The sequence below is a fragment of the Mchenga conophoros genome, linkage group LG3 (genome assembly GCF_057382185.1).
Source record: "Mchenga conophoros isolate Kocher_MC1m ecotype Shallow Benthic linkage group LG3, M_conophoros_male_GT1.1, whole genome shotgun sequence".
NCBI lineage: Eukaryota > Metazoa > Chordata > Actinopteri > Cichliformes > Cichlidae > Mchenga > Mchenga conophoros.
Window position 1 is genome coordinate 42,024,467 of NC_140528.1, and position 25,701 is coordinate 42,050,167.

A 25,701-nucleotide genomic window follows, 5' to 3' on the forward strand; every position below is an offset into this window, starting at 1 on the left:
TGTTAAGCTTAACGTGGGAATGCTTTACAAACATTCAGAGATGAACTTACACACTTGCTTTACTTCTCTCTGGGATAACATCATTGGAGATGAAATGCTGGTTTGGTAGCGAGACTACAAATACACACAGCCGCTCTATCACGTGATGCATACTGCTCCGACGTGCTACGGTTATGAGCCGAGTTACGCCATGTCGCAAGTTTTGTGAGGTGCTTTTGTTGATATTTAATGGATCGGATTACATTTTTTATTTCTCTCCGATATCCGATCCAGTAATTTAGGTCAGTATCGGACCGATACCGATACGTAATATCGGATCGGTCCATCTCTAAACTAGACACACAAGGAAACACAGGAAGAAAACTTCTCAACTAGAATATATAATCAATAATAAGAATAATAATGATAATATTAATAAACACAAAACACTGGCCCAGAGAGTTGACTGACATGAGAAGTGTAAGGGTGGGGTATCTATTGATGAAACATTTAAGGTGACACATGCAAACATTTATCATCTCACACACGAGCACACATGCCCAGAAAACAGTCTTTGTTTGGCTGGCATGCAGTTTAGCACCTCATGGATGAGTCCTTTTCTCAGAAGTACCTGAGAGTGAAGTCACAAGTTTTCATTAGCCAACACTACCGACCAACCTATCATAATCTCTGCTTCTCTGTCATGAGCCTGTCAGAACCTGCAAGGGGCGGGGACAGTAGCGTCACACCTGAGTTTAAAACATCTTAAATTATATTTGGCTTTTATTCCAACTATAGTAACGATACTTCTAAATAGCCACAGACTGAAAAAATCAGAAGTCAGTAAGAGTGAATAAAGAAATCATTGAAGAAACCTAAGGCTAAAATCATACGTAAATGCAAAAAAAAGGAAGTAGGCCAAGTTGCAGAATAAAATGCAGACTTAAGGTAAGCTACAAAGATATTGTGCATGGCACAAGTTTTAAATTGGGAAAATGGAGAGCAGTGATATTGAGGAAGAGGAGTCCAGGAGAGTGTCTGATGGAGCAGAGGAGTGAGAATCCAAGATGTCCAATATTGTTCTTTCCAAAGTCCAGAGGATTGTTGAGAACAGGAGGGCAGGTAGGTGAGTGTCCAGTATGAACTTGGAAGCAAAGTAGGCCAGCATCGAGAGACCAGGTGTGTAAACAGGTAAGTCACTAATACTGAGTCTAGGGTGTGGAAAACTAAAGATGCAGAAAATTTATGTTAACACAAGAAGAAAAATACTTTTTTTGGAGCTGCACAGCTTCTTTGTCTGGATTTATGTTTAGTTCCTTTTCTGTTAAAGTGAATATCATAAAAAAGAAAACATTCGGCTCATTAGCTGTGGTCACAAAAGCCTGCTCTCGCTTGAATCATGGTAAACCAGTTAAAGTGAGCCGAACAAACCACCTAAGCTCAGCTTTTGAAAATCACAAAGAGAAGCTGCTGCCCTAAATGCTGATAATTAAGTTATTAGAATTCAAATACTAACCACACATATCTGACATTTTTCTTTATATTTGACACAAAAATTTACTTTACTTAATGTACTTAAATTTGTAAACCTTGCCTTGAACTGCATGCTTAGATATTTTTTCTGTTCCTCTCCTACATCTAGGTGGGGGACGCAATAGCTGTAAGTGTTTAACTGCAGGCACATTTCATGTGAGATTCTGGTTTCCTTATCTGGTAAAGGATGTTCACTTCTGGCCATTTAGGGGCTATCCTATGCTGTAAATGGTGAACCATTAAAGTTAAGTCATATACGGGTGTGGGGGGGTGACCTTTGGATGAGTAGGAATCATCAATCATTGGCCAGTCATGTCTGACACCGCCCCCTGAAACCACCGCATAAACCCCTCCCCTGCAGCTTAATGTAATGCCCTCAGTCAAACAGCACACTTTTTCGGATTCAGTGTGTGAGCCCCATCTGCTTCAGGAACTGCAGAACTGCAGCCACCCACTACAAATAATCTGCCTAGATATCACTATTGATGATGACATCATCAAGTTAGGTGGCAGCATAGGCAGCATGTGGGAAGTAAATGTGGTCCTGGAAAGTTGACGGGGTCCCCGAGCATCCAAAGGGAAGTGTGATGGATTGTTACAACCTGTATGGAGTGGAGAAGGACATTTTTTCCTTAGACTATGGCGAGAAGGGAATCTGTCAGTAGCCTTGTCCATGTCGATGTCCGGTATTAACCCCGATTCTTTTGTCCCCATGATAGAACAGACAAAACCCGACTCATAGTGGTCAAAACATTTTATATTTCTTTTTTATTCAATCATCTTCCGGAAGAGAGAGACCCCTGCACAGCCCAAACGCCAGTTGCAGGATCTCTAACATTACAAGCTCCACATGTGTCTTATATGGTGTTATTATATTATATATTTCGGTACTTCAGACGTCACATACACTCTGCTTAGTTTCACTTTCTGGGTGCAAAAGCACGCTCTACAAAAGCATGCAGTTTCCTGTCAGCACTTTTTGGCACAGAGTGTACTCAGAGTTAGGCCTTTCTTATATAATGCAATATAACCAGCAAATATAATCAGCAATATATATATTAAATACATGACACCGGTTTTGTAAAAAGGAAGTTGTCGAATCAGGTCAGGGGTAGGCATCAAACTGTGAGACCTCATTAACCTTACAGTATAGACCCATAGAGCCCCACCTTTCTTCGCCAGAAGGATTATGGGGATGACCACACAGTGAGGGATCTTGGAATAATTTTTGACCATTATTGTGCCCTTCAGTACATACAGTTATTACTTCTTGGCTGGACTACTGTCATTCTTACTATAAGGATGCCCTAAAACTCCCTGAAAAGCCTTCAGTTAATCCAAAATGCTGCAGCAAGAGTCCTGACAGGGACTAGAAAGAGAGAGCAGATTTCTCCTATATTTGCTTCTCTTCATTGGCTCCAGAATTGAATCCAAAATCCTGCTCCTCACATACAAGGTCTTAAATAATCAGGTCCCATCTTATCTTAATGACCTTGTAGTACCATATCACCCTATTAGAGCACTTCGCTCTCACAGTTCAGGCTTACTTGTTGTTCCTAGAGTATCTAAAAGAGTATTAAAATAGCTGAGAGCAAAGATACCACAGATGGCTAAAACAGCCACAGTCAGATTTTCAGTTGCACAAAAGGGTGTCACACGTAAGGCTGCAGGCTGTACACGAGTCTGTGGAAAACCAAACAGCCTGTGTGGGTTAACAGCCACAGTCTAAATATATGTATAACATGTTAACTGGTGAAATGTACTCATGTTGCTGTTAAGGAAGCCTGCATATCTTCCACTGTCTCACTGACATGAACATAAAAGAAGTTGATAAGCTCTTTTTCTCATACTAACATGTAGCAAACATGCTGTGTGCTGACAGAACAACCAAAAATGTATTCACAAAGTTCGACAAACAGAGTCTCGTATTATGATGACTTTTATGATCTCCACCATCTGATGGAGCATTAGCTCAGAACCGATGCTCTGTGGTCACCTCCACAATATCAACATAGTCCTCAGAAAGTCTTTCCTCAGCATTATTAATTGTTGCCAAGGAGATGGGGGAGTCATTTCCTGTAATATGAAGTCATCAGAAATATTTAAATGAGTCAAAAGCTAACAAGCTTAGCAAATAATCAAGGATATTCAGAGTGTTACCTTTGGCTCTGTGTCGAAATAAAGAGACCATATGGAGAGTGCAGATGAGACATAGACAGAAAACCACCATGTAATAGACCAGTCTCATCACAAGATGAAGGGAGATGAAGCCAGAGGGCCTACCTGCAGAGAGAAGCCCACCTGCTCAATGAATATGTGGATGGAATAAAAGGGGAAATCAGAGTGAAGCTCCTCACCTGTGACAGTGATCCAGCTGGATGGAGACTCTCCATGACCGCTGATGTCACACTTGTAGAGGCCTTCATCAGACCTGGAAACATGCTGGATGGTCATGTGACCTGTAGGCTGCTTCCTGATGAGGGAGCCATCTTTATAGAAAGCAGCTGGGAGGTTGGAGGGAGTGGTCTTTGTTTTACAGAGCAGAGTGACGTCATCTCCCTCCATCACAGGGAGGACAGGACTCTGCAGGATCACTGATCCACCTCAACACAGAGACAAACTACAGCATTTCATCCATTTACACACAGCTTCATCAACACTAACTCCACACACTCAGCTTACCAGTGACTGTCAGGTTAACCATGTTACTGATGGGACCCTCTCTGGACTCACACCAGTAAACTCCACTGTCTCGTTCAACGGTGTAGCTGATGTCACAGGAAGAGTTAACTGATGTTCCCCACTCATCTCCACACTGAGTCCTCTGTTGTTTGCTTGTGTTTCTCCTCAGAGTCCATCCAGCAGAGCTGTCGTCCTCCTCACAGCTCAGAGACACAAAGTCTCCTTCAAAGAACTGAGAGCTGCTGGGACTCACAGTCAGACCAGCTGTGAGGGGGATGTTTTGGGATATTATGCAAGAAAAATTATTTTCTTCTTCTAGTCTGTTAAAACCACTTAAATCTCAAGTCTCAGACTGTCTGCCTCCTGATTAAATCAACTCTATCAAATACTGATCAGTTTTTCGTATCTGGAATTATTTTAAGGGTGAATATACGTCCTTCATTTTTTTGAGGGTCAAATATTCAGCAGTCCATCAATTACTGTGATAATTATCATCTCATGCTACAGCAAAGCATAAAAAAGGACCATTCGTGTAACTCAGTTATGGCTTAAATTGACTGACCTTGACATGTTGAGCTGCTCAGCAGTGACATCAGAACTAAAGAGAAATGAGACTCGTGTAATTTTGAGTTTGGCATTCAACGAAACAGCAGCGAAACCACCAGACTGTGGAGAACACAGACGTCATGGGTTTGGTTGAATTACACACTAATAAGTGGAGAGAGGAAGAAACAGTTTATTCTCCTATATCCTACATAGAGTGTTGACATGACTGAATATAAAGTACTTACAGAGTATGATTTATACCATATGTTTAAACCTTTGTTTTGTAGTTTTCTATTTCTCCTCCACTATATTTTGAAGATTGTACTCCTTGCCATTCATTTAATTACTATGTGATGCTATAACTATAACTATAAAGTTACTCAGCAGTATGTAAGTTGTTCTAACCATCTCAAACATTGAAACACAATTAAGTAAAACAATATGATGCAATAATTTCATCTATATGATTTTGTTGAATAAGTATCATTTCTTTAAGTATATTGCTTCTGCAGGATTCTGACTTTAACAAAAAAAAACATAATTCATCACATTTGAAAACTGTATTCAGACTTTGTTTAAACTCCTGTGCACCCATCTGTATGATTGCTGCAATATTTCTATATCGGTCACTTGCACTGTATTTACTTATAGTTAAATATTTCCTGTTGATCCGAATCTTCGCCTCAGTCTCCTCAATAAAAACTGATCTAAAACACCTCTGATTGTACACCACAATGGATGTTTGTGATGAAGAACCAGTAGATGTTTTACAGTGTACTTACAGAGCAGGCACAGCACAGACGCGTTCTTCATCCCACACTTGGTGATATCAGATCAACACTTTGACCAGTTCAAAGTCAAATCCTCCTCCTCTTCCTCTCTGACAGGATACCAGTGTTGTGGTTTTCAGTGGAAGCAAAGGTTTCTCTGTCAGTCTGCAACAAAAATGAGAAAAAAAACCCTTTAAAATAGTTAAAGACTGGCGAACCCGCCCAGGGTGTATCCTGCCTCTATGAGAGAATCTCAACATTAATTATCAAATAGTTTGATTAATTTTTGTCTTAGCCATCTGTTGTGCTGGTCATGTTGCAGATTTGTGGAAACAACATGCATGTTTCTGTACCTGACTGTGGTTCAGCTGACAGGAAGTGAGCTGGAGGTGGTCTGATTTCTGATGAGTGACTGCATCAGTAATCAGGCTGCTTTAACCACTGACTTGCTGTCAGAAACAGATAAAACTCTTATTGAGACAAAGACCGACACTGTGATTAGTCATCAGTGTGGGAAACACATTTCTAAAGTCTTTTTTATCCAGAAAACAGGGAAGGCTTCATACGGGTTGACCTGTCACGGTCTTCCTGCCAACACTACACAAAAGATATTGAGCCAAGACAAGGAAACAAAACTGTGCAAGTTTCTGTAGAATATGATGGACGCCATCCCCAAGAAAATTAAATTCATCTGTTATAGTGACTGGCATTTTTGCCAGAGTTGTCTTTCCTTTGTCGCACCCACATTCTCTTTTACACATAGTTTGTTTTGGACCTTGTACCTGGCAATTGAGATTGTGCTGTTAGATGATACAGGTAAACCATGAAGAGTGTGGATCATCTGCTCTAATGAAGTTCACCAACACTGGGAGCTGCTTCTGTCCTGAAGATGCTGCAGCAGAGGAGATGCTCTGTAGCTGCTGATGTCAGTGAGCTGCAGACTCTGGTATGCCCAAGCATATCAGATATGTGCTCCATATGGTAGTGCACAGTATAATTAATTATTTATATTTAAACATTTAATATCTTTCTGTCTTAATATTGAATAAATGAATTAATAATTGATAAAGTGCACCAGATGATATGCTGGAGTTAAACAAGACCAACAAAGTGCGAGAATGTAAACAGCCAAAAAGATCAAAAATTATTATGTATAGGTCGTTATATTAGGTACACTTCGCTTCTACTGGGATGGAACTCCGTTTTTTGCCTTCAGAACTGTGTCTTCATGGCACTGATTCAACAAGATGCTGGAAACATTTTTCAGTCATGTTCACATGATAGTGTCACATATTTTCTTCAGATTTGTCTTCCTCCAGTTCAACCACATTCCAAAGGTCGTCTGTTGAGATCTGGTGACTGTTGAAACGATCTGAGTGCAGTGACCTCATTTTAACGTTCAAGGAAGGGTACAAAGTGTGCCAAGAAAATATGGCCCACACCTCTACATCTCCACCATCAGCAGCCTGACCTGCTGATAAATGGAAGGATGGATCAGTGCTTTCATGACATTGTTGTAGCCCATCTGACTCAAGGTGTAAATGTTGTGTTTGTGTATATATATATATACTGTTTTGATTTGATTTATTTTTCTGACTTTGGTAATCAGGTAATCAATTTGTTATTAATGATGTGACATCACTGTTTTCTATTTCTGCCAAACATACAAGGCAGCAGAGCCTGTTTGGGTTTAATACCACAGTCATCTTAACTGCTGACATGTACTTGTGTTGTTGTTGATCAACCCTGCATATCTTCTGTCTCATTGACGCTAACATAAAACCTATAATATAAAAATGGGACAAAGTAACATCAACATCAACGAGCTCTTTCTGTCAAACTGACACATTAAAAAAGAAGAAAAGGATGTGAGCTGATAGAACAATCAAAACTTTATTTAAAAGTTCACACAAACAAAGCCTCGTATTATGATAACTTTTATGAAATCATTTAGTCACAGTGACCTGATAAAAACCATCTGATGGAGAATAAGCTTAGAACGGATGCTCAGTGGTCACCTCGGCAATATCATCATAGTCCTCAGACGATTTCTCCTCATCATTGGTTGCTGTTTCCAAGGAGATGGTGGGGTCATTTCCTGTAACATGAAATCATAAGACATATTTAAATCAGGCAAAAGCAATTGAGCTTAGTAAATAACAAAGCTACTCAGAGAGTTACCTTTGGCTCTGTGTCGATATAAAGACACCACAAGGAGAGTGGAGATGACGTATGGAGAGAACATAACCAGGTGACAGACCAGTCTCATCACAAGGTGGAGTGTGGTGGAGGAAGGGGTCAAAGAAGAGGTAGGGGGCCTATTTGTAGAGCTGGTGGGCAAGGTTGTGGTTGTAGGTCTCCCTGCAGACTTTTGTTCACTGAATATATGGACAAAGGAAGATGAAATCAGAGTGAAGCCGCTCACCTGTGACAGTGATCCAGCTGGATGGAGACTCTCCATGACCGCTGATGTCACACTTGTAGAGGCCTTCATCAGACCTGGAAACATGCTGGATGGTCATGTGACCTGTAGGCTGCTTCCTGATGAGGGAGCCATCTTTATAGAAAGCAGCTGGGAGGTTGGAGGGAGTGGTCTTTGTTTTACAGAGCAGAGTGACGTCATCTCCCTCCATCACAGGGAGGACAGGACTCTGCAGGATCACTGATCCACCTCAACACAGAGACAAACTACAGCATTTCATCCATTTACACACAGCTTCATCAACACTAACTCCACACACTCAGCTTACCAGTGACTGTCAGGTTAACCATGTTACTGATGGGACCCTCTCTGGACTCACACCAGTAAACTCCACTGTCTCGTTCAACGGTGTAGCTGATGTCACAGGAAGAGTTAACTGATGTTCCCCACTCATCTCCACACTGAGTCCTCTGTTGTTTGCTTGTGTTTCTCCTCAGAGTCCATCCAGCAGAGCTGTCGTCCTCCTCACAGCTCAGAGACACAAAGGCTCTAATAAAAAACTGAGAACTGCTGGGACTCACAGTCAGACGAGCTGTGAGGGGGATGTTTTGGGATTATGTAAGCAAAATAAATTATCTTCTTGTAGTCTGTTAGAACCACTCGAGATTCAGACTGTCTGCTTCCTGTGGTTAAATTAAATACTGATCAGTATATTTAGAAACTGGAATTTTTAAGGGTGAATATACTTCCTTTATACTTTGGAAGGTCAATTAATCAGCAGGCTTCAGCCATCAATTACTGTAGTAATTATCATCTCATGCTACAGCAAAGCATAAAAAGGACCAAAGGTATAACCCATTAACTGATTTAAATGGACTGACCTTGATTTGTTGAGCTGCTCAGCAGTGGGATCAGAACTAAAGAGAAATGACACTGAGGTAAGTTTCAGTTTGACATTCAACAGAACAGAAGAACAAACAGAAAACCACCAAACTGTGGAGAACACAGACGTTATGTGTTTGGTTGAGTTACACACTGATGAGTGAAGAAAGTAGGAAACTTCTATTTACTACACAGAGTGCTGGCAATCTGTTAATATAACTGCAAAGAAAAGTAAAGAAAGTGAAAGCAAAGAAAGTAGCACTTTATAGAGTACAATTCATACCACGTGTCTGAATGTTTTTGAGGTATTTCTTTGTTTTGTAGTTTTATACTTCAGCTCCCGCACATTTTGGATTCAATCACTGTGTTCCTCAACATTTATAATAGATAAAGTTACACATCATTATATAAGTTGTTCTAACCATCTCAAGCTGCAACATTAAAACAAAACACACACAAATAAATGATATCCAATATCACTGATATAATTTGGAAGAATAAGTACTATTTCTTTAGGTATATTTATTTGTAAAGAAAATCTTTGATTTCCTGTTGACCCCTTTTCCTTGTCTCAATAATAATAACATGATCTAATACCTCTCCGATTCTACACGAAACTCACTGTTTAAATTGGAGTACCAACAGATTTTCATAGATCATTACAGTGCACTTACAGAGCAGCCACAGCAGACATCTGTTCTTCATCCTGCTCTCGGTGATAACAGATCAATAGTTTAACCAGCTCACAGTCACTTATAGTCAAACCCTCCTCCTTTTCCTCTGTGACAGGTTGCCAGTGTTGCGGTCATCAGTGAAATGGTTTCTCTGTCAGACTGCAAAAAAGAAAAAAAATCACTAAATGTTAAAACAAGCATTGAAAGTGGCTGAAGTCAATCAGGAAACCACAGACAACAATAAATACATATAAATGAAACCTGCCTCATGCCTTCATTGACAGTTCCCTGTGTTCTGTGTGGCAAACGTTTCTTATATAATATGAGAGAATCTCAAAAGTGATTATCTGTGTATTTGATTAACTTTGATCTTAATCATCTCCTGTGTTGGTCGTGTTGCAGATTTGTGGAAACAATGTGGTTCTTTCTGTAGCTGACTGCAGCTCATCTGAGAGACAGTGACCTGCAGTTGTTTTGATTGCTGCTTCTCTCTGCTTAAACCGTTGACTTGCTGTCAGAAACAGGTAAAACTTCTATTACTGAGACAAAGACCAACACTGTGATTGGTTCTGTTTATCCAAAGTCATCAGTGTGGGAGAGACACGTTTATAAAGTCTTTTTTTAACCACTGACTGTGAAGAAAACAGGAAAGGTTTTATGCACGTTGAGATGTCACCGTCTTTCTGACAACACTGCACCCTTAAATATTACATTGGGGCAGCAGCCTAAACAGAGAAACCTAAGACCTCCTTCTCCCCTGGGCACCTCCTCCAGCTTGTCCAGGGGAACAAGAAATCGTTCCCAGGCAAGCCGAGATACATAATCTCTCGAGGGTGTCCTGGCTCTGCCCCGGGGCCTCCTCCTGATGGGACGGTCTGAAACACCTCACCGAGGAAGCATACCTTTCAGATCCCAGAAATACCTATTTTCAATGTGGACGAGCAGCGGCTCTACTCTGAGCTCCTCCTGGATGGTCAAACTCCTCATCCTATCTCTAAAGGAGAAGCCAGCTACCCTTAGGAGAAAGCTTATTTCCACTGCTTGTATCTGCGATTTGTTCTTTCAGTCACTACCTAAAGCTGTTCCACTCTGCCTGTCGGTCCCAGTTGCTGCCTCCGGAGATTGAAGGGAGCAATCTTCAGCCTGATTGCTCCCTTCACCTCTGATGTCCACCATTTGTTCGGGGGTTACCACCACAACAAGCACCAACCACCTTGCGGCCATAGCTGAGTACAGCAGCAGCAATGGAGGTGTGGAAAATGGTCCGTTTGAGTTTAGTATCCCCAGTCTCCCTCGGAATGCTGTTGAAGCTCTACTGAATGTGGGAGTTGAATATTTTGGAGATCAGGGCCTCTGTCAGATGTTCCCTGTGTACCCTGAGTATACGTTTGGGTACCTCAGGTCTGTCCAGCATCCTCCCCACCACATGATCCACGTGATCTGGTAACAGAACACCACTTGGGTTCAGATCTGGCAGAGCCTTCCTCCAGGTCTCGCTATCGTTTCCCACATAAGTGTTGAAATCTTTCAGTAGGACAACAGAGTCCACAGGTGGAGCACCTTTCAGCACACCGACTATATCTAGCCAGTACCTCTCCTCTTTGCCTAAACTCGGGCTCCTTCCAGAGAGGTGACATTCATTGTCCGAACAGCAAGTGTCAGTAGCCAGGGATCAGTCTGCCAGGGTCTCCCGCTTCTTGTCGCCGCCCAGCACGCATTGCACCTACCCCTATAGTGCCTCATATGGGTGGTGGGCCTAAAGGAGGGTGGGAACCATCCTTTAGGACCTTGTTTGTGCTGTGCTGGCCAGGCCCCATGAACTAGGGCCCTGCAGCACAATAAAGTAGCAATTAATGTTAATCAATTTGTTGTTAATGATGCAACATCATTATTTTTTAATTTCTGCTTTGATCTGCTTTGCCACAGACCTGAATAGCACTGCAGTTGTAGTGGATGTTTGTTGTGAGGCATGCTGCAGACAAAGCTGAGAGCAAACACACCACAGATGGCTAAAGTTAAGCCACAGCCAACGTGTCAGTTACATAGAAAGGTGTCACATGTGAGTCTGCTGGCTGTGATGTACACGAGTCTGTGGAAAACCAGACAGCAGACAGGAGCATGTGTGGGTTTCCTACCACAGTGTAAAGATATGCATGTCATTACTGGTGACATGTGTCAGGGCTGAAGCCAGAACGTGAGGTGGTCCTAAAAGCAGACTTAAAACGGAGGCCCAGAATGAAGTGAACAAGAATTTAATTCACAGTGATGTTGTGACAATAATATTTACATGAAGTAAAAATGAAGTTACTGTAACATGAAGTATGAGGTCTCAGACAAAGTGAGTGTGATGTACTATGAACAGAAGCTATGAGATTACTGTGAACTTTGAACATAAACTGTGATAGACGCAGCTCAGCAAGGGGAACAGTGATGATGGAGTGGCACTGAAAGAGAGGGAGAGCTGAGTCCGAGTTGGTTTGGGAAAATGACAAGGCAGATCCACAGTTGAAGAATGAAACAGAGATGGCGAACCACTGATCATTCTGTGGAGAGATATGGAGCCAGAAGAGAGGAGGTCCTGTCGTGTATGTGAGTTGATTCTGGTCAATCAGGTGGGTTTGCCAGGTTTTAGTTCTTTTTGTTTACTTTGGTTTTGTGCTTATTTATGTGCGTGTTTCTATCTGAAAATGTGAAAAACTTAAAATGTCAAAAATCCGCTTTTCATAATATAAATATCATTATATAACTTATAAACACATTTAGAAAGACATGAATTTAATATAATAATTTTTTTTTAAATAATCTTAAAATGTTATTCTACAAAATGTCCAGCAATTTAATCTCTTTATTCTTTTAAGGTGATCCTCTGTGGGACCCAGGAAGACCGTACAACTGCATCTCTACCAACTTGAATTGCAGTTTCTCTGCACTCCAGCCTCTTCCGTTTCATGGGAAAGAATTTTCTCTAAGGCAGGAGAAATTATCTCCAAGAAAAGAAACAGCCTCAGCCATCGCACAGCAGAACAAATTCTCTTCTTAAAGAAAAATGAAAAAGTGTTACCTTAAATGCGTCAAGTTTTTATTTTGCAAGTTCATAAGCATTCTCCCTTTCCAGTTCACAATCAATTCAACCCCTAGGTCAAAAATATGTATAAGAAAATTGGCCTAATATTATATTTATAAACATACTTGTCCAGCTGTCCAGTGAATTATATGTATGTTATATGTATTTTTCATCAAGAAGTCACAAGTAAAACAGAACCACACCATGGCGCATGTTTAAACAAGGAAAATTTACTGAGCAAAATTATTTATTAAAGAAATGGACAACGATTTTTTTCAAAGTTCAAAGCAACACAGCGGTGGCCCAATATCAAGCAGAACTCCATTCTGTAGAGTGAGCAGTCATAATGAAGCAGTTCGTTTTATTTTGTAGATTCAAGCTGCTCTTCATATTTTTGGCCACCAGATGTCACCAGAGAGGACTGTGTAAAGCTTCGCGTAATGAGCCGTTTTTCAATACAAGCTTCAATGCGTCAGAAAGTCTCATTTGGCCATCACTGATAAAAAGCAGCTGTGATGTTGGAGGGAGTGGTCTTTGATTTACAGAGCAGAGTGACGTCATCTCCCTCCATCACAGGGAGGACAGGACAGTGCCCTTCATGCCACTCTCGGTAATATCAAATCAACACTGACCAGTTCAAAGTCACTCAAGCCCTCCTCCTCTTCCTCTGTGACATGATGTCTTTGTTGTGGTTATAATGAAAGCAATGGTTCGACTGTTTGACAAAGCTTTCAGAAAGCATTCAAATGCTCAAACAGAATGATAACTAACTATAAAGGAATAATTTGATGCCTTCTTTGACTGTTAAAACAAATTGTGAGTGGCTGAATTAACTCAGGAAGCCGCAGACAGTAAATCCACATGAATGAAAACATGTCAGTACTTGTGCGATGCCTTCACTGACAGTATGATGCCTCTGAGATTACAGAGCAAAACTTTTCTTTTTGAACCTGAATGACTACCAATGACTTTGTTTAATGTTTATCTTAACGTGACTTGTGTTGATCGTGTTGCAGATTCGTGGAAACAGCTTGCATCTTCCTGTAGCTGAAAGCGGTTTGAGAGGAAGTGAGCGGAAACGTTGTGTGAATACTGCTTAATCGACTGCACCTCTCTGCTTTAATAACTTCCCACTGAGGCTGAAAAGCTTCGTGCATGTTGGCCACTAATCTGCTCACTGATCAATAATTTCCTGACACAGCCCCCCTCCCACAACACGAAACGAAACAAACAAAACAACAACAACTGTGAGTCACCAAAGAGTCAGAAAACTGAACGGGAATGGAAAAAAATGACGCAACTCGAACAAAAGCATTTGTAAGACTCCGCTGCGCGCCGTGAGGTGATCCCATGAGGAGGCGTCTCAGCGGAAGGATAAATAGTTCTTATATCAGGTATTTTTTACACTGGAGTTTCTTCTTATTGTATTCGTCTCCTTTTGTGTCCTCTTTTGATAACAAAATACACATTTAGCTCAAATCAGTGACGTTAAAAATTGAGTTTCGAACATCCAAATGAAGTTCAGAGCAGGAACTTACAAATCTAAAGTTTCGGTATCAATCCGCAGCCTAGTATTGATCCTCCGGTACGCTGTAAAACAGAAGCTGAAACATGGAGTTGTATTTGGAATAAACTTTGGAAACTTTGTTTGATGTTTATAGAGATGTCACCGAGAACATGTGTAACATCTTCCGCGCAGGATTTGTGCCGTGGATCATACTCTCTGTGACTCTCGCCTCAGGCTCCGATGGTAAGTGACAGTTTAATCTAATCTCATTTAAATGTTGTTCTGACGGAACCTTTTGCAGACATGTTCACGTTGTTTGTAGTGACGCATTTTGTTTGGAGTTCACTTTGATTTTTCTGTGTGAAAACAAACCAAACCACCAGTTTAGAAACTGGGATTCGGACCCGAGTAAACGAGCTTTAGGTGTGGAAACGCCCTTACTCTACTGCTGTCGCAGTTACAAGAACGCAGAACACACACCAAGAATATGTGTTCAATCAGTCACATTCATCCGACTTTGTTCTGCAAACGAGTGATTTCCACGTTTGGCGGTGGGACAGTCAGCTTTTATGTTTAAATGGTTTCAGAGCGCTGATGTGCTGCCGCCACCTTCACAGCAGCACTGAAGCGCGCTCAGTGATAAAATAATTAACTGTAATTAAAATCTTTGTTTTACCGCTTTGTGCGATAAATCACCACATTAACGATTTTCTGCAGCATTCATATTTTCTTATTTGAAAGTGTTAGCGAAGGAGAAATGCGCAGGAATTCTGGTGTAAATATCGAGACTGCGTCGAGGTTTATTACGGAGGAATAAACACACAACAGCCTTCCGCCATTTTTAGACTTAACATGCTCCGAGAGAGAGAGAGAGAGAGAGAGAGTAACTTTATTGACAGGCACATGCACGTCACATGCCAAACAATGATTTTATTGGCTGTTTCCATTTTCCTCTATATGCTCTCTACATCAGCGCAAACATTGTCTGTGTCTAGAAAATACTAAAGAAAGTCCTTCTTACAGTTTAGAGCATATTTTTTATCTAACACCTCCACTTGCTCTCACTTTGTCATTCTCCTAAAAACAGGAGGTTTCTCACCCAGTATCATATAAAACTTTTTTATGCATGGTATGAACATGAACCATTCATATTTAAACAACTTAACTTTTGTAGCAGGTTTTGTCATCACATCCATCCATTGGACAGCTATCCAAAATCATTTTCCTTTCATTTACAGTTGACCTTATAAAGTGATAGTTTATGTCACTATGCTTGCATCTCTGTCTGGTTAAAGGATTCATTGCCAATGCTATCACACCCTGGTTGTCTTCATAAACCTTAGGTGGTGCATAGGTCCATCGATACCTTCGAACAGCTGTATGAGTACATACTCTCTTGTACAGTTGTAGCTAAGGCCATGTACTCAGCTTCACAGCTGGATAATGACACAGTGGTTTGCTGATGATCATTCACAGTCAGGCCTATACAGTAACCAGTTCTGCTGTGTCATTCTGTCTGTTACATCAGCCCCACAATCTGTATCACTATGTGCTCAGAACTCTGGTTTTATTGCAGCACTGATCAGACGGCCTCTCTGTACCTTTGGAAATCGTTCATCTTTTCTACACCATCAGTGTAGTTCAGTTTTTGCTCACAAGGTGTCGCTCTAGCTTTGTAACCTTGCATATGAAACCTTTCAAGGATTTTTTTTCCCCACATATTTTTATTTTTTCAGTGACATCCTCACATAGTTATCTCTCTGGTCAAAATCAATATCAATACAATGTTTCAGTTAACTCAAATCTTTCATTTAGAATTTTCCTGCCTACATTTCCTTCACAACAATCAGTGTGTTGTTATTGCTGGCGTCAATGATCAGGCCATTTACCCATTTTATCAAGATTACGTTTTCATTCTTTGGTGTTCATGTGTAACCATAAAATTGAGGAGCACAAAGTTGTTCCCACTCTTATGTTCATGTAACATCTTATTCCAGCTTCTGCCTGATTGTTTTAGCCCATACAGTTACTATTTCAACCTTTCATTTGCATCACATTCAGCTACCTTTTAGCTCTCTGGTTGTTTCATGTTTGTCTCACAATTTAGTGGTGTGCGTAGATAGGCAGTTTTAACATCCATCTGATGTAAAACCATGTTTAATTGTACTGCTCTTTGCATAGACACCATGATAGTGGTCAGATAAGCAGTGGGAGAGAAAGTTTCTTCAAAGTCTACACCCATCTTCTGACTTCAACTTTTTAGTCCTATTTTATATCTCAAAGTCATCTTTATCACATGGCATCATGTCAGTTTGTGTTTGTCTTCCCACAGTTGTTTTCATCACAGACATGACGAGTCTGTGGCTGAGCACTTTCCCACTGTTAGGACAAAAGACCCAGAAGGCTGAAATATTTTTGTCATTTCCAGCTAACATTCCCTTTGCACACCTTGAGTATAGTTTTCTCTTGTTCTGTTTATAAAAATAATATGCTGTTCCAAATGTTTGCATCTTGAAAAGTTTTGGCTTTCTTCTTGTCAGCATCAACTAAAGTGTCTGTTTTGTGAGTTTGTTAAAACATCTGTTCCTCACCACAGCTGCTGTTTGTACTGCATACAAACTCCTTAAGTAACTCTCTCTCTGTTAGCATACATCTGGCCACGTCAAAAAGTGTATGCCAGTTTTGCTTAGCAGTACTCTTTTGTGTGTGGTTCTTAGGTCTCATGTCTGATCCCAGTTTTGCTAAGAAGAGTCTGATAAGTTTTCCCCATAAAGTCTGTTCTGATCTGATACATTTAATCTGCCCATACGTGGCTGTATCAGCCAGAAACTTTTGTGTTGCTTGCACCTTGTCACTCTTACTTTCGAGATAATACACAAACACTGCACTGGAATAATCATTACCTATACTCTTACATCAGGCTCCTTATTTCTAGTCTGCATAAACTTTACCTTTGTGCACCCCACACCCAGCCTTGTGAACAAGATAACTTGAGAAAGAGGACTTTCAAACTGATGCCTCAGCTTTAAAAGGCTGATGGGCTATTGTTGTCAACTGGTTAGGCAGGTGGGTAGTGGCCTGGACAACCAACTATGTGAATGTGAGAATGAAGATGAGGTTGAATCTCAGTGGCCTTGACCAGACCTTGGTCAGAAGTCAAGTTTTCCAAAAATCTTGTGAGTGCGGTAACTCGAGAACAAGGCAACATTGGATTTTTTTAAATGGATACCATTAGCTTTATCTCTGTTTTCTTTTTCTCTTACTTTAGCTATCTTGTATTTCTTCTTTCAGACAAGATAAACATCACAGCTGAGTCTGGACAGAACATCACTTTGCCATGTCGAGCTCACAGCAATCAGAAGCCCATCATAGTTGTAGAGTGGATCAGATCTGATTTGGGGGCAGGTTATGCCTTGTTGTTCCAGGATGGGCACTTTGTTCCAGATCATCAGCATCCGTTTTTTAAGAATCGGGTGGATCTTCAGGACAGGCAGAAGAAGGATGGAGACGTGTCTTTGATTCTGAACAATGTGACGCCTGCTGATAGTGGAACATATGAATGCCATGTCGTCACGCGAGGAGCAAACCAGAGGGAGAGAGCAACAGAGCACACCTGTACAATCGAGCTTAAGATTCTTCCTCGTGGTGAGTTATTACAATTGTTTTTGATCAAAAAACAAGCTGCTTCCTAGTTGCTGATGTTTTCTATGACGTTTTTAACCTCTCTGCTCTGTGGTGTTTCCTGTCCTTCAGTCCAGATAAACACGACAGCTGGACAGACAGCCATTCTGCCATGTCAAGTTCCAAACCTCAACAGTGATCCCAGTGTGGTTATAGAGTGGAGCAGAACCGATCTGGGGAAAGAAAATGTCTTTTTTTACCAGGACCAGAAGTTTATTCCAGATGACCAGCATTCATCTTTTAAGAACCGAGTGGATCTGCAGGACAGACAGATGAAGGATGGAGACGTGTCTTTGATTCTGAACAATGTGACAATTAATGACACTGGAACATACATGTGTTGCGTCTTCATGAAGGGAGCAAAACACAGAAGGAGAGCAAAACTGGATAGTGACCTCATCAGTGTTGTCAACCTTCATGTTATTCGTCCAGGTGAGTGAGTAGAGTTGAGTGTAAGTGTGATCAGAGGTGAAGCTGCTTCCTGGTTGTTGATGTTTGTTTGTCTGTGAAGGTTTTCAGTCATCCAAATTATCATAATCTAAGGAGCTTGGAAAGAAAAGCATTTGGACTTCTTTACGTTGCTTAAAGATGTCTCACCTCTCATCCAAGAAGCTTCTTCAGTTCTAGGTTCAAATGGCGGAGAGTCCCAGACTTAAGCCCGATGGGAGAACATCCCAGTGTACCTCAGACCCAGCAACACACCCAGAAGAAAACTGGTTCTTCCCAAAGACAGAACTCCTAATCACAAACGTAAATCCTAGTGTATACTGTACAATGTAACGAGGAATGCTCAGACCTCTAAATTGGAGAAACCAAACAGCCACTTCATAAACGCATGGCACAATGTAACGCAGTAAAGGATCAGCCTGACTGCAGCTTGATAATAAGCTAGTCAGAAGTGCTTCGACTACGGAGCCTGAGTGTGCGGATAAAATACAAACAACAGAAGTAGAGCTCAAATATACATGTATTATGTATCTTATGGTGAGATGAAATTTATAGACAGATAAACAAAAGAAAAATATATATACATTGTAAATATCAACACTTCACCGAGTTCTTTTGATTCCTCAGAGGCATCCGATGGAAGACAAAACACTGCTCAGTAGACCATTCAACACTTTATTACTTTTAGAAGGGAGATGCGTCCTGCATGACACGTTGCCGCAGATCTCAAATTGGTGGTGTGCCCCTGACAGTTTTATTACAGAAGCTCTCTCACTCTAGTCTAAACAACAGTGTCTCAGTAACTTTCCACTAGAGACAGCCCCCTCTTGTCTAATTTTCCCAGGCAAGCGTGAGCAAGAGCCTGCAGCTTTCTACTCCCCAAGGACACATGGTCTAATGCCTTTATTTTTCAGGGCTGTGTCAACTTAATACTACACTATATAACTTCATAACACTTATTAATAAATAAGCATAGCATTATTGAGGCACTGAAAAATTATTTATTCCCAACAGCATATATATTATAAAAAACACAATGATAGTGATAATAATAACACTAATAATAATAATAATAATAATAATAATAATAATAATAATAATACAAAACAACTAATTTAGTCCCAAGAGGAAGTTGGACAAGGTTTAGTCAGTTCAGTTTAGTTGACCTGCAATAAGCCGTGTTTCCAAACAGGTAGGAAGTTGAAGTCCATTTATCAGTTCATATAGATTTATCAGTCCTACCGCAATACAGCGGTGGTCAGGTGGCTCGCCATCCTGCGCTGATCAGGGGTTTGATAATGGGGAAAAAACTCTGACTTAATCAAGGTTAAAAACATAAATTAGCATTCACAGTTAAATTGGAACAGCGTTCTACTGCCATTACAATTGAAAAATAAATCCATAAATAGAAAAGTCAAATAATTAATGTCATATTTTATATAACAGCCAATAAACCAATAACCAAAGTCATAACATTTGATTCTTATAATGAATTTCATTCAAAAATAATGTTATAGAAAACCATTTGCATGGGTCCCATCAAAGTAAAGTAATTTAGCAAGAGTAATAAACATTATCCAAGGTTAATCAAATATTTCCAACACACATTTAATTATATGTGTTGTGCAACACGTTCAATAATCTAAAAGGAATTCAAATCAATTCAGAAGTCCCAAAAGAAGGCCCAGAAGGCCGTTTTGGCATTCACTTAGAAAAGTAACAAAAAACTTCCAAAATGGACAAAACTACAAAAATCAGATCTCTCACTCAACTCTTCAAACAGTAATTTAACATTCGGCCATAGTGAAAAACTGTCTGTCACCAACTGTCTGCCATCTATAATTCAGTTTTGAGATCCTTTCCCAGACACCTTAACACCTACGCACATCCTGGGCCTTTTGACCTCTCATAATAGGACTAGGGTCTTATGGGGCTAGATTTCACAATGAACTCACCTGAAACCTTGGCTGATTGTGACCTACACCTGTTTTTACACCTTGGCTATTGTGATTAGGTAGAGGATCATTAGGGGATCCATGTCCCTTTTGGGGGGACACTCTTCTCGGTTGAGAGGTGAAATGTCTTCAAGCAACTTAAAGAAGTTCAGACGCTCCTTAGACTTGATGTTTGTTTCTAAAGATGTTGTTGATGAGACTTTGTAGAAAGCAGCTGGTCTGAGTGATGTGATCAGAGTGCAGTAGATAATGTCTGACAGCAGTTTGAAGAGGAAATGGATTCTGTTCTGTTCTTCACTCATCACCTACCTGACAGCTGACACCTCACACCTGTTTCTCACCTGCAGGTCAGACAGGAGGAGACACAGAGGATGGAGTCATTAGATATAAAGTGATATATTTTGTTTTGTTTCTTGTACCAGCTCTTGTGGCTGTTATTTTGATCTGTAAAAAAAAGAACAAAAATAATCCCCCACTTCCTACTCCTCTGACTGATGAAGTAGGAAATGAAGTTTACTGAACAATCTCTGCGTTGATATTAGGGCTGCCACGATTACGTCGACTATCAAAATCATCGACAACTAATTAAATAGTCGACGCGTCGTTTGAAGCTTCGTAAGATCCCAAAAGACGCAGGAATAAGTAGTAGGATTTAAGAGGGTAATAACGGACTGAAACAGAAGATGGCAGCACTGCATGTACAAGGATGCCAGCTGCCGTTAAACCCCAAAGAAGAAGAAACTTTGTCCCAGAATTCATAGTGCGGCCCTGCTCAGTTTCCAACAATGGCGGCAGCTAGTTAGTTTTAATATTACTCTTATTATTCTTTCTGGGTCACAAAATAAATGTTTAACATATTTTCAGGCGAGAATGTAGCTGTGTAAACCTAAAATATCTGCTCAGTTTATCAAGACACCACATATTTTCAAAAGCGCTCCGACGTCTTCTGTTACCCACCAGCTCGATAGCTGGTGTTCGGGGTTCAAGGCTCACCAGAGCCGGTGAGAACACCGGACTCCCGACAAATCATTTTCAAACCTACCGCAGTCTTTCGCTACTCAGGTTAATTTATAATTAATCTTTACTATATTATTAGACCTTTATTTATCCATATAAAAATCTCATTAAGATTCAAATCACATTTCCTAGAGAGACCTAAAGTAAAAACACATACAGCATATAATAACATAACAATATCTATATCAAATTGATATTACTAAAATTTTTAAATAGTGTTATGTAAAATCAAAAGTATCTCTAAAACATCAAACATCGATCAAACTCTGATTCGATGTACAAGGATCTTTGATATATCAAATCTTGTGATTTGACATCAATAGGGCAGAACGGTGGCACGGTGGTTAGCACTGTTGCCGCACAGCAAGAAAGTCCTGAGTTCAATTCCACCATCAGACCGCGGTCTTTCTGTGTGGAGTTTGCGTGGGTTCCCTCCGGGTACTCCGGCTTCCTCCCACCATCCAAAGACATGCAGCTTGTGGGGATAGGTTAATTGGATAATCCAAATTGCCACTAGGTGTGAATGGGAGTGTGAATGGTTTTCTGTCCCTGTGTGTTAGCCCTGCGACAGAGCCTGTCCAGGGTGTACCCTGCCTCTCGCCCTATGACAGCTGGGATAGGCTCCAGCACCCCCCGCGACCCTGAAAAGCATAAGCGGAAGCGAATGGATGGATGGAGATCACTTGTCATCGATCAAACTGATTCGATGTACAAGGATCTTTGATATATCAAATCTTGTGATTTGACATCAATAGATCACTTGACATCGATTACACTCTGATTCGATGTACAAGGATTTTTGATATATCAAATCTTGTGATTTGACATCAATAGATCACTTGACATCGATCAAACTCTGATTCGAGTACGAGGCAGCAGAGAGGACCTTGTATGGGTTTACTACCACATTCTAAAGGTACGCATGTGATGTCAACTGGTGAAATACAAATTTGACACACCAACATCAGGATCAGCGCTTTCCCTCAGACTGACATGTAGAGAATGTGAGCTGACAGAAAAAATAAAATTTATGTACGAAGTTTACACAAACAACCAGGTATTATAGTATATATATTTATATATATTATAGTGGCACACGTAATTCAATTACAGTGATCTGAGAGCCACCATCTAACTGATGGAGCACAGGCTCAGAACTGATGTTCAGTGGTTACCTGCGTAATGTCATCATAGTCCTCAGACAATCTCTCTGTTGACAAAATAATAATAATGTAAGATACTCATAGTGTTACCTTTGGCTCTGCGTCAATATAAAGAAAACTGTTAATATGTCAGTTAGCAGTCTAACAAAGCTCTGCCTGCAGAGCACAAGTTAGTCCAAAAACTGTTTAGCAAGAGATGTGTTACAGGGGTACCTAGCACGACGCACACACAGTGGTTTAGCTGTGATGCTTGTGGCCTTATTAATGCAGCTTATTTCAAGCTGCCGTAAACACTGTTGTACACACTGCTTCCTTACCTAGCTTGCTCGTCCTGCACTAAGCTCTCCCCTCTTCCTTTCTAGGTCCTGGCATTCTACTGAAGTAGGGAAGGCGTCATTAGATGATGACTCCTAGTGATGGTGAGATGAAGCCTCGTGAGGAACTGAAGGTTTCCATCCAACTGGTCGACTCATGGTTCAAAGCATTGTGATGATTCATTTGCTCTACTGCGCCATCAAGTGGACGATTCAAGTGAAAAAGGCTCTTTGATTGTAATGATGTGATGTGTAAACCTCTAAACTGAATAAATAAATTGTTTTCATGGTTATTTATTACGAATGTTGTCTCAGCATGTCTGATACAAAAGAGAAAGTGGAAACTATCAGGACAGAGCTTTGGTATGATTGTGTAACTGTGTAATCATGCTTATGTACATCTGGATAATCACACAAACTGTGTGGCGCTTCACTTTTTAATAAACCAGTGATTCTTGAGATAAGGGACAAAACATGTCCAGCAGATAAAACCCAATTTTGTGGTTAAAAATATGCATACAAGTGTTAACCCAACTGCCTAAAAGACAAACCAAGGCAATGTTTATACAACAAAACTATGATTTTTTATAAATATATATTTATTTTAAATGGTACAATACATTACCAGTACCTTAAAAATCCATTGTCCTGAAGCAGGTGTGATAATATTAAAATACAGAAAAAAAATTAAAAGTAATGTAAAATTAAACATCATGGCTCTCGTCACTAAGTATTAAAGTCAATACCTTATATCAAAATATGCAATTGAAAATTTTTTTTTACATATTTTTTAAGTGATTAAAATCGTGCGTCAAGTCGATGTAATCCAAGATTTGATTATTTTTTCTTGTAAAAACAGCCTCATTTAGGCAGATTGTTGAGGCCATAAGCAAATGATGAAAAACAAGATGGCTTCTGTCAGAAAAACATGTGTTATGAGAGAAAGTATGGTATTTTGTCAACACCATCAGATGTCTGATACAAAAGAAAGTGGAAACTATCAGGACAACGTTTTGGCATGCTTATGTACATCTGGATAATGACACAAACTAGTGTGTGGTGCTTCAGTTTTTAATAAACTAAAAGACAGAAATCAGATTATAGGATCTGTGGTGTTGTTTATATTATATTATGGTTCTTATCATTTGTGATATTTATTACTCTGTGCATACTTTATTAGGTGAGATGAGATATAAAAAAAAAGCTCTTCCTTGCTGGTTACATTGAAGAAGAAGCTCAACTATGTAGCACGTACGTAATCAACTTCAACAACACAATGTGATGGGGAAATCAGCTGTGTTTTTCTGCCCATTTGATTTCGAATCTGGCACACACCAGAAAACCAGTTCCTGAATCAGTCACGTGATACGGACTGCCCGCGAGGCCTCGAGCGTCACTGCATACGTAATCAAAGTGTGCCTCGATACGTGCTTCACAAAAACAACCTGAGATTACCCGACACACGCTTTGGAGCTTCGACACACACGACACATCGTTAGGCTTCAGTGATCAATTACTGTAATAATTATCATGTCGTGCATGATAATTATTACAGCAAAGCCTAAAAAGCATCAAATGTCTGAACTCATGTCAGGTTTAAATTGACTGACCCTGATTTGTTGCACTGCTCAGCAGTGACATCACAACTTAATTGAAATGCCACTGAGGTTAGTTTGAGTTTGACATTCAACAAAACAGCAGAGAAAACAGAAAACCACCAGACTGTGGAGAACACAGACGTTATGGGTTTGGTTGAGTTACAGACTGATGAGTGGAGAAAGTAGGAAACAGCTTATTCTTCTATATCTTACACAGAGTGCTGTAAATCTGTTAATACCACCAGTGACACAAAGTAAAGTTGTACATGTACTTGAGTACTTATAGAGTATAATTCATACTGTATGTTTGAATCGTATTGATGTATTTTTTTTTTTGGTAGTTTTCTATTTCTGCTCTACTGTATTTTGAATTCAAACATTGTACTCCCTGACATTTATTTAATTACTATGTAATGCTACATTATTATAGATAAAGTGACTCAGCAGTATATAAGTTGTACCAACCATCTAAAGCTGCAACATTAAAATAAAACCGACATAAATCAATAATTATGATCCTGTATCATCTATATGATTTTGGAGAGTAAGTTCTGTTAGTATTTCTTTAGGTATATTACTTTTGTATGATTACTATATTCTCTGCACTTATAATTCTGGTTGCGCTTACTGACCTCAAACCGATTTTACGTGGTACACGGTGCTCAAAACCTATCAAAACATGTTTTAGTATGACTTTGGTAAGCTACGAAGATGGATTGCGGGAGCATTACGGTTACCGCAGTCAGGAGGCTCGCAGAGTAAACTGGGTCTAAAACTCAGTCTGCTTCAGGTCCCAAAGTCAAACAAACACTGCAACATCACAGAGTTAAAAACCATCTCAATTGGATGAATGCTAACTCTTTTCCACCTGATAAAAGTTAAAGTGAGGGTTTCTGGTGGTTAGAGACAAATGCAATCGCATGGCAGGATGCTGTAAATGGACCAAACTTCAGTCAGGAGAACAACTGAGATCCACAATACCAGGTTAGTCATTAATATACTGCAACAACATGGGAATAAAGCAGCTGTGAGAGAATTCAACATGAATGAATCAATGGTACAGAAGTGGAGGAGGCAAGAAGAATGAGTTGAGTAAACTTTGACTTATCTGACTGTTTTGTTTTGCTTAATGTGCCTTATGGTTTGAAAAATATGGTATTCAAGCAGAATTCTGACTTTACCAGTCATAAAACATCACCTTGTAAAACGGTTATTTCACGCTGTTTAAACTTCTGTGCAGCTATCTGTATAGTTCCTGTATAGCAATGTAAAATTCAGTATTTAATTAGTTGTGATTTCCTGTTGACCCTTTGTCTCGCTCTCCTCTATCAAAACTGATCTAATACACCTCTGATCCAATGTTCCCTCTAATTTTTCATGTGTCTGAGCAAACACACAAACTCCCAGCCGCGGAGGTGTGCACGTGGATAGCGAATGAGCAACAGCTTCTGACTTTCCAAAAGTACT

The 25,701-nt window shown here is 40.1% G+C and overlaps 2 protein-coding genes across 6 annotated transcripts; one reads left to right on the forward strand and one right to left on the reverse strand.

The window, feature by feature from the left end:
- Positions 1-3,484: 3,484 nt before the first annotated feature.
- On the reverse strand, positions 3,485-9,891 carry LOC146578741 (Fc receptor-like protein 5). 2 transcript variants are annotated; one of them, XM_085268961.1, is made up of 6 exons: positions 5,523-5,553; positions 4,757-4,792; positions 4,195-4,458; positions 3,870-4,115; positions 3,673-3,795; positions 3,485-3,588 (listed from the first exon to the last, which is right to left on the reverse strand). In XM_085268961.1, the coding sequence occupies exons 1-6, from the start codon at positions 5,551-5,553 to the stop codon at positions 3,485-3,487; spliced, it is 804 nt and encodes a 267-aa protein (XP_085125087.1). The 2 variants fall into 2 exon arrangements, with proteins under 2 accessions (XP_085125087.1, XP_085125086.1); XM_085268960.1 differs by lacking the exons at positions 3,485-3,588; positions 3,673-3,795; positions 3,870-4,115; ... (1 more) ...; positions 4,757-4,792; positions 5,523-5,553 and adding exons at positions 7,505-7,608; positions 7,692-7,871; positions 7,936-8,181; ... (1 more) ...; positions 8,814-8,849; positions 9,489-9,891.
- A 3,954-nt stretch (positions 9,892-13,845) lies between these two features.
- LOC146578742 (junctional adhesion molecule C-like) lies at positions 13,846-24,732 on the forward strand. Of its 4 annotated transcripts, none has more exons than XR_014891503.1 (6): positions 13,846-13,946; positions 14,214-14,302; positions 17,351-17,704; positions 17,813-18,172; positions 20,490-22,075; positions 22,685-24,732. XR_014891503.1 is itself a non-coding variant. In XM_085268894.1 (6 exons), exons 1-6 carry the CDS (start codon positions 13,903-13,905, stop codon positions 22,700-22,702), a joined length of 909 nt encoding a protein of 302 aa, XP_085125020.1. In that variant the 5' UTR covers positions 13,846-13,902; the 3' UTR covers positions 22,703-24,732. The 4 variants fall into 4 exon arrangements, 3 of the variants coding, with proteins under 3 accessions (XP_085125020.1, XP_085125018.1, XP_085125021.1); XM_085268894.1 differs by having other exon boundaries at positions 20,490-20,533; XM_085268892.1 differs by having other exon boundaries at positions 20,490-24,732.
- Positions 24,733-25,701: the final 969 nt, after the last annotated feature.